Source organism: Lissotriton vulgaris, chromosome 11, assembly GCF_964263255.1.
Source record: "Lissotriton vulgaris chromosome 11, aLisVul1.2, whole genome shotgun sequence".
Lineage (NCBI taxonomy): Eukaryota > Metazoa > Chordata > Amphibia > Caudata > Salamandridae > Lissotriton > Lissotriton vulgaris.
The window spans coordinates 1,071,532,423-1,071,545,699 of NC_141699.1; the positions used below are offsets into that span (position 1 = coordinate 1,071,532,423).

General features: G+C 56.6%; 1 protein-coding gene across 3 annotated transcripts in view; it reads left to right on the top strand.

Annotated features, from left to right (window-relative positions):
• Window positions 1–13,277, top strand: part of LOC147684113 (cytochrome P450 2J6-like) — a 107,356-nt gene that overhangs the window by 73,699 nt on the left and 20,380 nt on the right. The window contains exon 7 of one of the 3 annotated variants that reach the window (XM_086944483.1): window positions 11,075–12,064. The exons of the other annotated variants lie outside the window; for them this stretch is intronic. Coding sequence (XP_086800609.1) covers window positions 11,075–11,688 — 614 coding nt within the window. The 3' untranslated portion in view covers window positions 11,689–12,064. Of the gene's footprint in view, window positions 1–11,074; window positions 12,065–13,277 lie in introns of those variants that run through there. 3 annotated transcript variants of the gene reach the window in all.

Below are 13,277 nucleotides of genomic sequence, written 5' to 3' on the forward strand. Positions count from 1 at the left end.
GTCCGGCCCCATCCGCCTTAGCATGGGTCTTGGCCGTGTGCACCGCATAATTGTGGCATCTTAGCCATTCCATGAGGACCGCATGTTCCCCTCGCAATGCACCCAGTCTGGACTAGAGTCTACCAGTCCCCTCGCCCTCCCTCTCATATTGCAGAAGCTCAGATTCTAGTCTAGTCAGAGAATCGGACACTGTTTTACGGATGTTCCAGGTGGCACCTAAACAGTGCCCACGTATGGTAACTTTGTGTGCGTCCCATTCCGCCATAGGATCAACCGCCGTCCCCGCATCTTCCTCAAAATAGGCCAGGATGGCAGTGCCCAACGAGGAGTGAAACTCAGCATCTTCAAGCGCTGCCAGCTGCAACCGCCACGTGGGCAAAGGGGGCCGGTCCGCTGCCCAGCTAATCTGAAAAAAACAGGGGATTATGGTCTGAGTGCGTCCTACCTAAATATTCCGCCCTAGCCAAGAGAGGAAGCAAGGACTGGGAGCCCACTATACGATCCAGGCGGACATGTAAGTCATGGACTGCTGGATAGTAGAAGTATATTTTATTGGAGGGGTGTTGCAGCAGCCAGAGTTCATGCACTCCCCAATGCGTAAGCCAGTCCTGCAGCGCCTGCGCATTTGATGCTACCGGCGCGGCACAAAGAGGGGGAAAGAACCGGTCCAAGTGCGTGTCCACTACCATGTTAAAATCTCCGCCTAGTAACCATGTAAGGCCTGTGTACGGGTGTAGCACTCGATTCAGACTTTCTAGGAATGAGGGCTGACCCATGTTATGGGCATATACGGACCCCAATAGAACCACCTGCCCATTGAGTTTTCCCTTTGCCAAGGAGTACCTCCCCTCTGGGTCCACCTGAGCTTCCTCGCATATGAACGGGACACCAGCTCTCACCCAAATTAGTGTGCCGCGTGCATGCGCTGAGTATACTGTGCCGTACAGTTGTCCCCTCCAGCGACTACGGAGTTTATCAAGTTCTGTCCGAGACATATGGGTCTCCTGAAGAAGCGCGATCCCCACCCTTTGCCGCTGGAGATAAGAGAATACAGATTAACGGCGCGCTGGGGTGTCAATACCGCGGAAGTTCCAGGTCATGATATTAGTGCTCGACATGCATGGAATTGTAGTATCGCTGCATGGGAGTCATGGGGGGTGTTACCAAGCCGGGCGAATGGACAGTTGCTAGGGGGACGTATCTGCATGTCGCTTCTGAAGCTTATAAACAACATTTAACAATACAACATAGCGGGCGAATACCCAACTGGGCATACGTCCAAACGGAAAAGTGGGTCTATCCCTCAGTAGTTCGTGGTCTCAGTGCCGTGTTTGCGCAATGAGGTGTGTAGCAAGCAATTAAATGCAGACACTCCCTTATCCAGGGCGTAAGGAATTATTCAACATCGTCAAGGAATTTACCAACCCCTCGGCCAACTCCAACGACATCACCCCCTCTCAAGCCCTCTGCGACTCCCTAGCCTCATTCTTCCACAAAAAAATTGCAGACATCCACAACAGCTTCGACAACCGACCCGAAAACCAACCCACCCAACCCCCTGCAGGACCCCCACCCCCCCTGAACATCCTCAATGACTGGAAGCCAATCTCCACTGAGGACACCATCCGTCTGATGAACTCTATCCACTCAGGATCCCCCACAGACCCATGCCCTCACCACATCTTTAACAAAGCAGACTCCATCATAGCACCGCACCTCCGAGACGTCATCAACTGCTCCCTCAACTCCGCAACCTTCCCGGAAAGCTGGAAACATGCCGAACTCAGCGCCCTCCTGAAGAAACCCACAGCTGACCCCACCGAACTCAAAAACTACCGCCCTATCTCACTCCTTCCATTCCCGGCCAAAGTCATCGAGAAAGCGGTCAACAACCAGCTCGCCGCATTCCTCGAAACCAACAAATCCCTCGACTCCTCACAATCCGGCTTGAGAGCCAAGCACAGCACGGAAACCGCCCTCATCGCAGCAACAGACGACATTCGAACTCTACTGGATAATGGAGACACAGTCGCCCTCATCCTCCTCGACCTCTCCGCAGCCTTCGACACGGTCTGTCATAGCACCCTTTTACAATGCCTCAGAAACGTCGGAATCCATGGAAAAGCACTGGAATGGATCACCTCGTTCCTCACCGGAAGAACCCAGAGAGTCCGCCTCCCACCATTCAAGTCAGAGGCCACTGAAGTCATCTGCGGCGTACCCCAAGGGTCCTCACTCAGCCCCACCCTCTTCAACGTATACATGAGCCCCCTCGCGGCCATCGCACGCCAACACAACCTCAACATCATCTCCTACGCCGACGACACTCAACTGATCCTATCACTCACCAAAGACCCGAACACGGCCAAAACCAACCTGCATGAAGGAATGAAAGAAGTAGCCGAATGGATGAAGCACAGCCGTCTAAAACTGAATTCAGACAAAACAGAAGTCCTCATCCTAGGCACCTCCCCCTCCGCCTGGGATGACTCTTGGTGGCCAGAGGCCCTTGGAACAGCACCTATCCCGACGGACCACGCACGCAACCTGGGCGTCATCCTGGACTCCTCACTCTCGATGAACAGACAAGTCAACGCCGTTTCTTCATCTTGCTTCAACATTCTTCGCATGCTCAAGAAAACATTCCGCTGGATCCCCACCGAAACTAGAAAAACAGTCACTCACGCTCTGGTCACGAGCCGACTGGACTACGGAAACACCCTCTACGCCGGTACCACCGCAAAAATCCAGAAAAAACTCCAACGCATCCAGAACGCTTCAGCCAGGCTCATATTAGACATACCGCGTAAAGAACACATCTCTGGCCACCTGAAAAACCTCCACTGGCTCCCCGTCAATAAGAGGATTACTTTCCGGCTCCTAACCCACGCACACAAAGCACTCTACGAAATCGGACCCGAATGCCTCAACACACGACTGTCCTTCTACACCCCCTCCCACCAGCTACGATCCTCCAACCAAGCCCTTGCCACTGTACCTCGCATCAACAAAACCACCATGGGAGGTAGATCCTTCTCCTACCTGGCAGCTAAAACCTGGAACTCACTTCCCACTCATCTTCGCCTTACTCAGAACCACCTAGCATTCAGAAAGCAACTTAAAACGTGGATATTTGACAAGTAATTGCCCTCCCTTCTTCAAGCGCCTTGAGACCCTCTGGGTATGTAGCGCGCTATACAAATTTATTGACTTGACTTGACTTGACTTGACTCTAGGATGACTAAGGTGCGTAACACGCAAAAACTCAGCGCGGGCCATTTGCTCGGGTTGTTTGTGTACCCTCTAGGGTCAGTGCTGCCCTGTCGCGGGGTGGGAAGCTCCCCCTCAGGTCTCAGGTGATATACAGTCCCTGTGAGGCGCCCATGTGGGAGACCCAGTGCTCCACCCAAACAGTGCACTGCGCAACAGCTAGGCAAAGGATATAGTGTACAGTTCGTGGCTGGTAGAGCCTTCACCACGGTCTGTAGAGTCCCTCACACAATCACACAATGAAGTCTGCTGTCTGCGGTGTCACCACAGGTAGACTGACGTCTTCTGACAGTTCGGTGGACGGAGAGGACGGACCACTTGCATCCACATCACTCTGCTGTCTGGTGTCGAAACTGCTGGTGTTGGTTACCACTCCCAATGTCGCAACTGCTTCCAATGCTTCCTGCCGCTCCCGTCGCAGCTGTTCCGGGCTGGCGGCAACCTGGCCCAGGTCCGCATTCTGCCGGGTCCCTCTTTTCTTCCTCCGCCTCCTGGAGCTTTGTTCTTGCCATCCGCCTACCTCCGGACCCATGGGCCTCATCCTCGACCACTGCCCCGTCTCTCTCCAGCCAGTCCCAGACTTCCGACGGGGCCTCAAAGAAGCGTGCGCCCTCCTTGGTGACCACCCGGAGGCGAGAAGGGAACAGCAGAGAGTAGGGCAGCTCCAGTTCTCGCAGTTGCTGCTTTACAGCCATGTACGTGCTTCTTTGCTTCTGCACTGTCGCCGTGTAGTCCGGGAAGAACATCCCACGGCTGTTGCCCACCTTGAGGTCAGTCAGCTTCTGGGTTTCGCGGAGTACCACATCACGGTCTCGATAGTTGAGGAGCTTGAAGAGAAACGGGCGAGGCTGAGTCTCTGGCCGCTGAGCCTGCGCCGGCACTCTCCACCACAAAATGCGCGGATAGTGTCCCGGGCAGCAGTAGCCTGTAGCCACAGCTCTGTGTACTTCTCAGGGTCCCTCCCTTCCTCTCCCTCCGGCAGGCCGACCACTCTGACGTTATTGCGCCGAGAGCCCCTGTCCGCGTCCTCCGCGCGGTCTTCTAACGCATGAACCCTGTCCACCAGATCTTGAAGTGCTGAGGCATGGCTGCACACCACGGGCTGCAATTCTTGGACGGACTGGTGCTGGGCGGTGACCGCTTCCGACAGCTTACAATGATCTGCATGGAGCAGTGTGAAATCCGAAGTGACCTTATCTATCCGCGCTTCAAGAGATGTTTTAATTTGCGCTAAGGTGGTTCCTATACGCTCCACCGCCACCAAAACAGAGTCCTTTTTAGCTGCCAGTGCTGCCGTAAGCTCTGAGCCCTCCCTGCTTTGTTCCTGCGCTGGGCCCGTCTCGCCCGTCGCCTGCTGGTGTTGCTTCGGCCTGTCCCTTACCTACCCCATCACTAGCTGCTGCGCTGTTGGCATCAATGTGCAGGTTCGGTGCGCCAGTACGCAGCGGAAGAGCGCCTCACCGGTTTGAGCACCGCCGACGCGACCTTCGGGGGAGGGGGGGAGGGTTTCCACTCAGGGCGGGCCGCCACCGTCAAAGGCCAACTCCAAACTCGATGTCCACCGCCGGGTCCCTGTGCCTCTAGCGCCAGTTCGGCCACCTACCATGCCAGGGGTTTTAGCGTGGGGTAGCGCAGTTCAAAATGTCTTGCACAGCACCACGTGGGGTGGAGGGCCAGTGGGAGAGGGTCGTTGCAGCTCCGGGCAATCCAGAGCTTACTGACTCTTCGGCTGCTCCACTGCCGCCAGCCAGAGATGTTCCACTGAAGATGAAGGTGCGCCAGTATTAAATCCGCCGCCTGAGCCCCGGCACCACTACGCTGCCATTTTAGATGCTCCCGTGGATCAGGCTTCAAGTGTGGGCATATACTCAAGATGGTAACTGAGGGGCCCTCCAGTCGCCAGCGCCACTGATTACTATAGGGCAGCAGTAGATTCCGTATATACAGTTTTATTGTCAGCAAGCAATGCAGGCTACAATGGCATGTGAGCCGCCATGTTAGGGTCAGGCAAGGCAAAAGTCAGAAGTCACCGGGTGGGTGCAGCCACACTTCAGAGCCCCCACCTCCAGACCTGCCCGTGAGTGGATCCTGGCAGCCAGCAGCAGACGTCGGTGGGGAACTGCCGCTCCCGCCTCAGCGGAATCCCAGGGTCGGTCTCAGCTGGATCGGGGGCACAGCGCCATTTTACGCTGATCTCGCTGAGGAAGAGCCCAGGCTGCGGGTGACAATCAGGTGATCCGAACAGGATTCGCCGTTTAGTCCGAGGGTGTGATTCTGTCTCGTGGAGAATGAAATCCTTGCCTCCGATATGCCGCTTGCTCCGAGTTGGAGTCCCGTGGCCCACCACTTGTTGCAGGATCGCCGGCCGCAACTCACTTTTCGGCCCCGCAATGCTCACTGCGCTCCAGCAACCCCAGCGGTCTCAGATGCGGTCGCAGGAAGCCGCAATGGGTCGCCGTTCGCCTTTTTTTTTTTAGCCCCCCTGGGCCGCTCCACCAAGACTGCCGGGCCCCGGGGGAAGCACAGTCGCAGACTAGTCTTCCCCCGGGGTCATTCGCGCATGATAGGCCAGGTAGGGGAAGGGGAGGAGTTAGGGGGTGGGTATATAGGCTCAGGGGAGGAAGGGAACTTCCTCTTCCTGCGCCTGGCACCATCGGGAGGGAGCAAGAAAGGGATAGTGTCGGCAGGTCAGGGTCAGTGACAGAGTAGGCCGAGGGTGATTTTTCTTGAGTTGCACATCGTCGCGTGGCTGTCCGACGGCAGCAGGCTTAGTTTTTCTCACGCCGGCCGCGTGAGGGATTGAGATGTCGGGAGTTTTGGCAGAGGAGGTGCGGGCGGCCCTGTTGCTGCTGGCGCGCGCCGGGAGAGAAGATCTCCTGCAACCAGGTGTGTTGGGCCAATCTTGGGTCGGGTGCTCCAGAACCCCGCGCGCGGCCTCGGCAAGGGTCACGGCGGTGGTGCTAGCTTGTCAGGAGGACGATTTGGTGAAGCAGGGTGCGGCGGTTGGGCGCGGGGGGGCGGGGCCCCGAGGGACTCGGCGCGGGGCGGGAAACGGAAGAGCCTGCCCCCGCTAGTCTTCCCCCCGCTCCTGTTCGCACCCGGGGCTTCTGGGAAGGCTACGGGGGGCACGGAGCCCTCTGCTGAGCCTTCTGTAGTGGCCCGGGAGGAGGTAGAGGCGGGGGAGGGGGCTGGGCCGGCCCCACGGTGTACTGCTGTGGCTGGTCACCTTGCTGGGGCAGAAGGGTTGGGCCAGGCGAGTGACGAAGGGGAGCGGGCGGAGGACCTGTCCTTGGGGCTGTACCAGACTGTGGGCACGGGGTCCAGGGTCGTGGGGCAATGTGATGATGCCCCCATAGACCTGTCCACGAGTTAGAGGGCGCCCACCACCGCCCCTGTGGGGAGGGAGGCGGCTGGGAGGCAAGTAGAGGAGGGGGTGTACCCTGGGTCTGGTTTTCTGGGTGTTGGGGGGGTGGGCCCCGGGTCCTGCCTTTGGGGGTTGTTTCCCGCCCGGGGTGGGTTTTATGGGCTACTGCCTGCCCCGCCTCCACAAATCTGGGGTGCCATGTCCTGGGAAGACAGGAACAGGGAGCAGAGGATTCTGGACCAAATCAGGGAGGTCAGGTGGGCCGAGGAGAATAGGGCCGGAGTGGGAGCAGTGTGGGGGTCTGACATTGAGGGGCCCCCGACCCCTACCTCTGAGGAGGAATGGGAGGCAGAGCTGGAAGAGGTGCAAAGGTGGGTTAGGGCCAGGAAAACAGTGGAGGGGTCCCCTAAGAGAGTTATGGCTGGAGTAGGGACGGCCAGGATGGCTTTGAGGCCCGATGGTGCTGGGGCCCACTCAGGTTGGAGCGACCTGAGGGGTGGGAGGGGATCCAAGCCAGCGGCTGTCGGCAGAGTCCGGGGGTGCCTGGCGGGGCGCAAGACGGCTCCGAGACGCAGGACAGAAGCAGTAGGGCAGTCTGCGGCGGCTGTCCCTCCACCGAGGGCTCGGGCTCCTGCGGCACGTGTGGATACTGGCATGCGTGTGCGGGGTGGGGTGCAGAAAGGTGTGAAGAGAGCTGTGAAGGAGGTGGAGAATGTGCGTGTGGATCTGGAACCGAGGCTTGAGTTGGATTATGGCGCGGAGAGTGATGAGCTGGAGGACGGGGAGGTGCGGGATGACTTAGAAGGCTTAGGGGGCGCTGCGGACAACTGCGACCTTGGTGTTTAGCAGGCCCCGGCGTCGACGAAGACCAAGGCCGGGACGGCGGCGGTCCAGGTGACAGTGCCCAGAGGACGGCCCCGGGATCGGAACACGACGCTCACAGGTGGGGGAGCCTGATGGGCAGCCTGGGAGGACGTTCCCCGGGGTGGGGAGGGGCGGAAGAGGACTTGCAGGTCGGTGGGAGTGGGCGATGGTTCGGTGCGGGAGGCGGAGAAGCCATCGGGCGGTCCACCTGAGGATGGTAAGAAGGTGGACGGTAAGTCGGTGACTTTGGGGGTGCAGACGGACAAAGGGGAGGGTAAAGAGGAGAAGGGAGTGAAGGTGCCTAAAAAACTGCTGTATATGGGGCTGGCTATGCTATTGGGTTCGCATCTCTCAGAGAAACTCAAGGATCGGATTTGGAAGCATGAATTTGTGGATGTCTTTAAGTTGCTGCATAGGGAGGTGCAGGCGAAGGAGGGTTCCAAAGAGGAGGAGTGGGAGCTGACGAGGCGCCCTAGGGTGCCGGTGACTATGGAGAACTGGACGTCAGCGTTCCTTATCTATGCCAGTGTTTACTGCCAGAAGTATTTGGACATGGCGATCGCGCTTTTCAAATACATGGACATCATTCGCAAGGCCCAGATGCAGTTCGGGGGTTTTGCCTGGCTGAGCTATGATGAGGAGTTTAGAGCCAGGGTCAGCGCAAATCCAGAAAGGAGTTGGGGGAGGTTGATCAGGAATTGTGGGTTCAGTGGATGGCGTCTACGCACTCCACTGCGTCCACGCACACGGCCATTGGCCTGCCGGTTGTGTATCGGTCCTTTCTGCCGCGTCCCGCCCAAAGCAGGTCGGGGGGTGGAACGGTGCCCAACTCCATCGTCTCGGGGCAGCAGTCCAAGCCGGAGGGATATTCCACAGGGGCCTGTTGGAGCTACAATAAGGGGTATTGTTCCCGATATCCCTGTAAGTTCAAGCACGAGTGCTCGAAATGCGGCGGAAAGCATGCCCTTACTCAGTGCCTCACCCTCACCACACCCTCAGAGCAGTGGAGGAACGCCAGAGGGCGGGGCCACCCTGGCCCGAAGGGCGCCTACACCGGTTAGGGTGGAGGCGATGGCCCCATGGCTCTCGTGCTACCCGGACCAGGAGGCGACTGCGCGTCTCTTTTGGGGTTTCACGGAGGGCTTTTGAGTGGGCTACCAAGGTCCCAGGGAGCGCCGTTGGGCCGATAACTTGAGATCTGCGAAGGAATTGCTGAGTGTAGTGTCTGCTAAGTTGAAGAAGGAGGTTGAGGAAGGAAGGGTGGCTGGCCCGTTTACTGACTGGCCTTTGGAGGATTTGATCGTCTCTCCATTGGGGGTGGTGCCGAAGAAAGAGGAAGGGGAGTTCAGGATGATACACCATCTATCATGGCCGGAGGGCCAGTCGGTGAACGACTTCATTGCAGAAGAAGATTCTAGGGTGCTCCTATGCGTCGGTGGACGATGCGATCCGTCTGGTGAGGTTGTGTGGGACGGGAGCTGAATTGGCGAAATGCGACATCAAATCAGCCTTCCGTTTACTGCCCATTCACCCGGCGGATTTTTCGCTGTTGGGCATGCAGTTTGGGGGGGCCATCTACGTGGACAAGGTTTTGCCCATGGAGTGCGCCATCTCCTGTGCTCTTTTCGAGCTGTTCAGCACTTTCCTGCAGTGGGTCATGGTGCGAGTCAGTGGGTGCCGTGAGGTCACTCACTATTTGGATGATTTCCTCTTTCTGGGGAGGGCAGGTTCCGGGGATTGCGGCAGGGCCCTGTCGCAATTCCAGGAAATTACCCTTCAGTTTGGAGTGCCTCTGGCGCCGGAGAAGACGGCTGGTCCCAGCTGTTGCCTCACTTTCCTGGGAATCGAACTGGACTCGGTGCAGTGGATGGCGCGCCTCCCTGCGGCCAAAGTGGAGGAGATACTGGCGTGTCTGGACTGGGCGGTGGGGGAGAAGTGGATTCCTTTGCGAGCGGTTCAGAAACTTCTGGGTTTCCTTAACTTCGCGTGTAGGGTAGTGCGGGCAGGGCGGACGTTCTGCAGGCGGCTCGGCATGGCCATGTCGGGGGCAGTGCTTCCACATCACAGAGTCAGGATTTCCATGGGAGTGAGGGCAGACTTGAGGACCTGGATTACATTCTTGCAGGACTTTAACGGTGTGTCCCTGGACTTTGATGAGGAGAGGGCAGTCTGGCAATGTCAAATTTACTCTGATGCAGCTGGGTCAGCGGATTTGGTGTTTTCTGGGACGGGAGGTGGTGTGCGGAGAGCTGGCCGGCTCCATGGCTCAAACAAGGGAGGAGCATTGCTTTCTTGGAATTCTTCCCTTTGCTGGTGGCACTGGAGGTCTGGGGGGAGGAATTTCGAAACGGGTCTGTGCTCTTCCATGTGGATAATATGACGGTTGTGGAGCTGGTGAATCATCAGAGGGCAAGGGACCTGAGAGTGCTGCGGCTGTTGCGGAGGCTCATGTTGGCTTGTCTGCGGTTGAATGTGGTGTTTCGGGCTAAGCATGTCCCTGGAGCAAATAATGACATTGCGGATGCTTTGTCTCGTTCGCAGTGGCAGCGGTTCTGGCACCTGGCACCGGGAGCGGATTCATGCAAGACCGAGCTGCCGGCCGGCATCTGGGCCTTGGGGGAGTGAGGATGATTGGACTGGTGGAAGGTTCATTGGCAGAGACCACGAGGAGGACATATCGTTTGGCATGGTCTGAATTTGGTGTTTTCATGGGTTGGAGCCTGGATGGTGTCGTGGGTGTTGAGTCTGACGTGGAACGAGGGCTGAGACGATTTGTGTTGGATTGCATTGATAGGGGTTTGACGGCGGCTACAATTTCTGGTAAATTGGCAGGGATATCATTTTACTGTGTTTTGTTTTTGGGTTTTGATCCGACCAAAGATGTGATCCTGAGCAGAATGTTGCGGGGTTGGGGCAGGGAACGGGGAAGTGGGGGGGCAGGCTGCGGGAGGCAGTTACCTTTGAGTTGCTGGTCCGGCTGGTTGGAGTGTTGCCGGATTGCTGTTATGACCTGGTTGAGGTTGGCCTTTTCCGTTTGTGTATGGTGTGGATGTTTTTTGGGGCGTTCAGAGTGTCTGAGTTGTTGGGTACCCGGAGAATGTCTGGCAGGTTGTTTGAGGAAGTTCGAGTGGATGGGGGTCGCCTGGGTATTTGGTTGCGGTGCGCGAAGACTGATCAATTAGGCAGGGGTAAGTGGGTGTGGTTGAATGAGACGGAGGGCGTGGAGGTATGCCCGGTGGCTGCATGGAGAACTTTCCTGGGGACGGTGAGTGTGGCGCGTGGGGAGATTTTTTGTCACACATCTGGCGCGAGAGTGACGGCTGGCCAATTGTTGGCGGTGTTGCGCAAGGCCTTGCGACGGTTGGGCCTGGATGCGTCTGGTTTCGGGACTCACTCTTTCAGAATCGGGGCTGCGACAGCTGCGGCCAGGTTGGGGTGGTCCTGGGATAGGATTAGGAGGATTGGGCGGTGGAAGTCACGCTGTTGCGAGAGGTATGTGAGGAAGTAAGGTGGTCCCAGGCAGGACGTTGGTTGATTCATGTTGTTGTTCTTGTTCTAACATCTTTTTCTTTGTAGGTTGCGTGGGTGGTCCAGGCAGTAAGACGGTGACATGGATTGTTGGGCACTCCTTCGTGCATTGGGCATCCAAATATGCGGAGCAGCAGGTTTACGGCCGTAACCTGGGACTGAAAGGACACTTGCACGAGGTACAATGGTGGGGCAAAGGTGGCATGCGATGGGGGGCACTACTGCCCTGGCTCGCGAAGATGATCCCGCAACGGGGATGCCCTGATTTGTTGATAATACATCTGGGAGAAAATGACTTGGTGCAGCTGTCTGGCTTGGTGCTTTTACAGCTTATGCAACGGGACCTGGAGGTGTTGAAATCTAGGCTTGCGGGGACCAGCATTGCCTGGACAGAGTTGGTCCCCAGGAAAGTGTGGAGAGGGACAATGAAGCATGGGGCGATCGAAAAGGCACGAAGGAAGCTCAACAGGGCTATGAGACTTTACTGTGGTGAAAGGGACATTAAAGTTATTGCACATGGAGGGATTCGACTTGAGGAACCTTTAATTTTTAGGGACGACGAGGTGCACTTGTCCCAGCTGGGCAATGCTTATTACATGATGGAGATGAGAGATGTGGTGAGCAAGTTATGGAATGAGGCTATCTGGTGTCGCAGGGAATGAATGCTGGAGTGTGTGGTGCGGACTGGCGGACCTTTGAGGGGGGGTGGGGCAGTGAACCGCCCTACAGGGGGTTCACTGGTTGGCGGTACTTTGAAGGGACAGGGCGGTCAAGAGCGGGCACACCCATCCCTTGGGGGGGAGTTCGCATGTCGGATAGAAGCATGAATGGCAGGACGCAAGGAGTGGCTGGATGACAAGTGATTGAGGGGCAGGAATAAAGCATGGTATGGAGCTTCTAGGGCTTTGTGGTAAGTTGGAACGAGTGAAACGAATGAGAGGGGATTGTGAGTGGGGGTTTGATGTTATTACCTGTTTATGTTTACTGTTATGTACAGATTACGCAGTTCTGGTCTAATAAAATGGCCTTTTACGCTGACACTGCGTGGTCTGTTTATTGCGCGACTCCTCTCCGCCTCCGGACGCGGGCGTGCAGTCTCTCGCAGCTCCCTGGGTGCCTCCGAGCATCCGCCGCACGCAGTCCGCTGCAGGGCCTCGCACCCCCCCTCCCGCGCCAGCTGCAGACACCTGGGCTCCAAAGCACCGGGGGAACTGGGCAGACTCTGTCGCCCCCCCGGCGCAGTCTCCGCCGCGTCCTCTGTGGCTCCCGGAGTGTCCAAGACCACGGGCGGTTTTCGCGCCTCCGGCAGCCTCTCCACTGCACCGCAGCCCAACCATGGTTTCTCCGCCGCTGTCACCCGCAGTCAAGCCTCCTTTCGTCTCGGTGGCCTCCTGGCACTTCTGCCCACCAGCTCTGCATGGCCCAGACTGGAAAAAAGCACCTCGTCAGGATAATTACAGGATAATGAAGGCCCCGTGGACGGAGCTCCTTGGAGGTTTATGTTTTGAATGTGTACATTTGCAAAGCTAACTGTCTTTCAAGCTACAAGTGAGGCACAGGTTTTAAGAAAATTATAACGCTCATCACCGGAGGTGTTCATGTCTCAATGAGACTGAAATTCATCTTTCAGTCCTCTTTTCATTCCATTTTTAAGCCAGCAGTATCTAGTTGCTTCTCTGCCTCTCTCCCACTGAGTTGTTTCTAGACATTAGTGGAGGAGCTCTATGCGGGTGGTGGGGATTGCCTAGAATACTTACCAGTAATCTTCATTACTATGATTTCTTACTCCACATCCCATTACTTACTCTATGCATTTTTTAGGCGAATCATACATGCCAACCCTCCTTATTTAGGTGGGAGACTACTGATTTCAAGGCTAGTCTCCTGCCTCCGGAGTGCTACATCCAAAAACCTGTTTCCTCTGTTTCTGTTTCTGTGTGACTCGGAGTGTGCACTGCCAGTAACCTGTTCTTTTGTCACACTCTGTCTGCCTGCCAAAGCGCTTTCCCTGTGCTCCTGACAGGCAAGGGAAAAAATGTATATTTGCATTTCTAACATCTGATCCTGCAGCAGCACACTTGTAAGTCCCATACATGACAATAGACCCGATTCCGGCCTCAACAGAAGTCAATGGAGGAATACAGTCTCCCGATTATTTTCTGTGAATCGCCCACATTCCTCTTCTAAAATGTTGCCTTGTATGGGAGAATACTCACTTCAGCCACTCCTATCAAGCAGCTCTAAGAAGAAA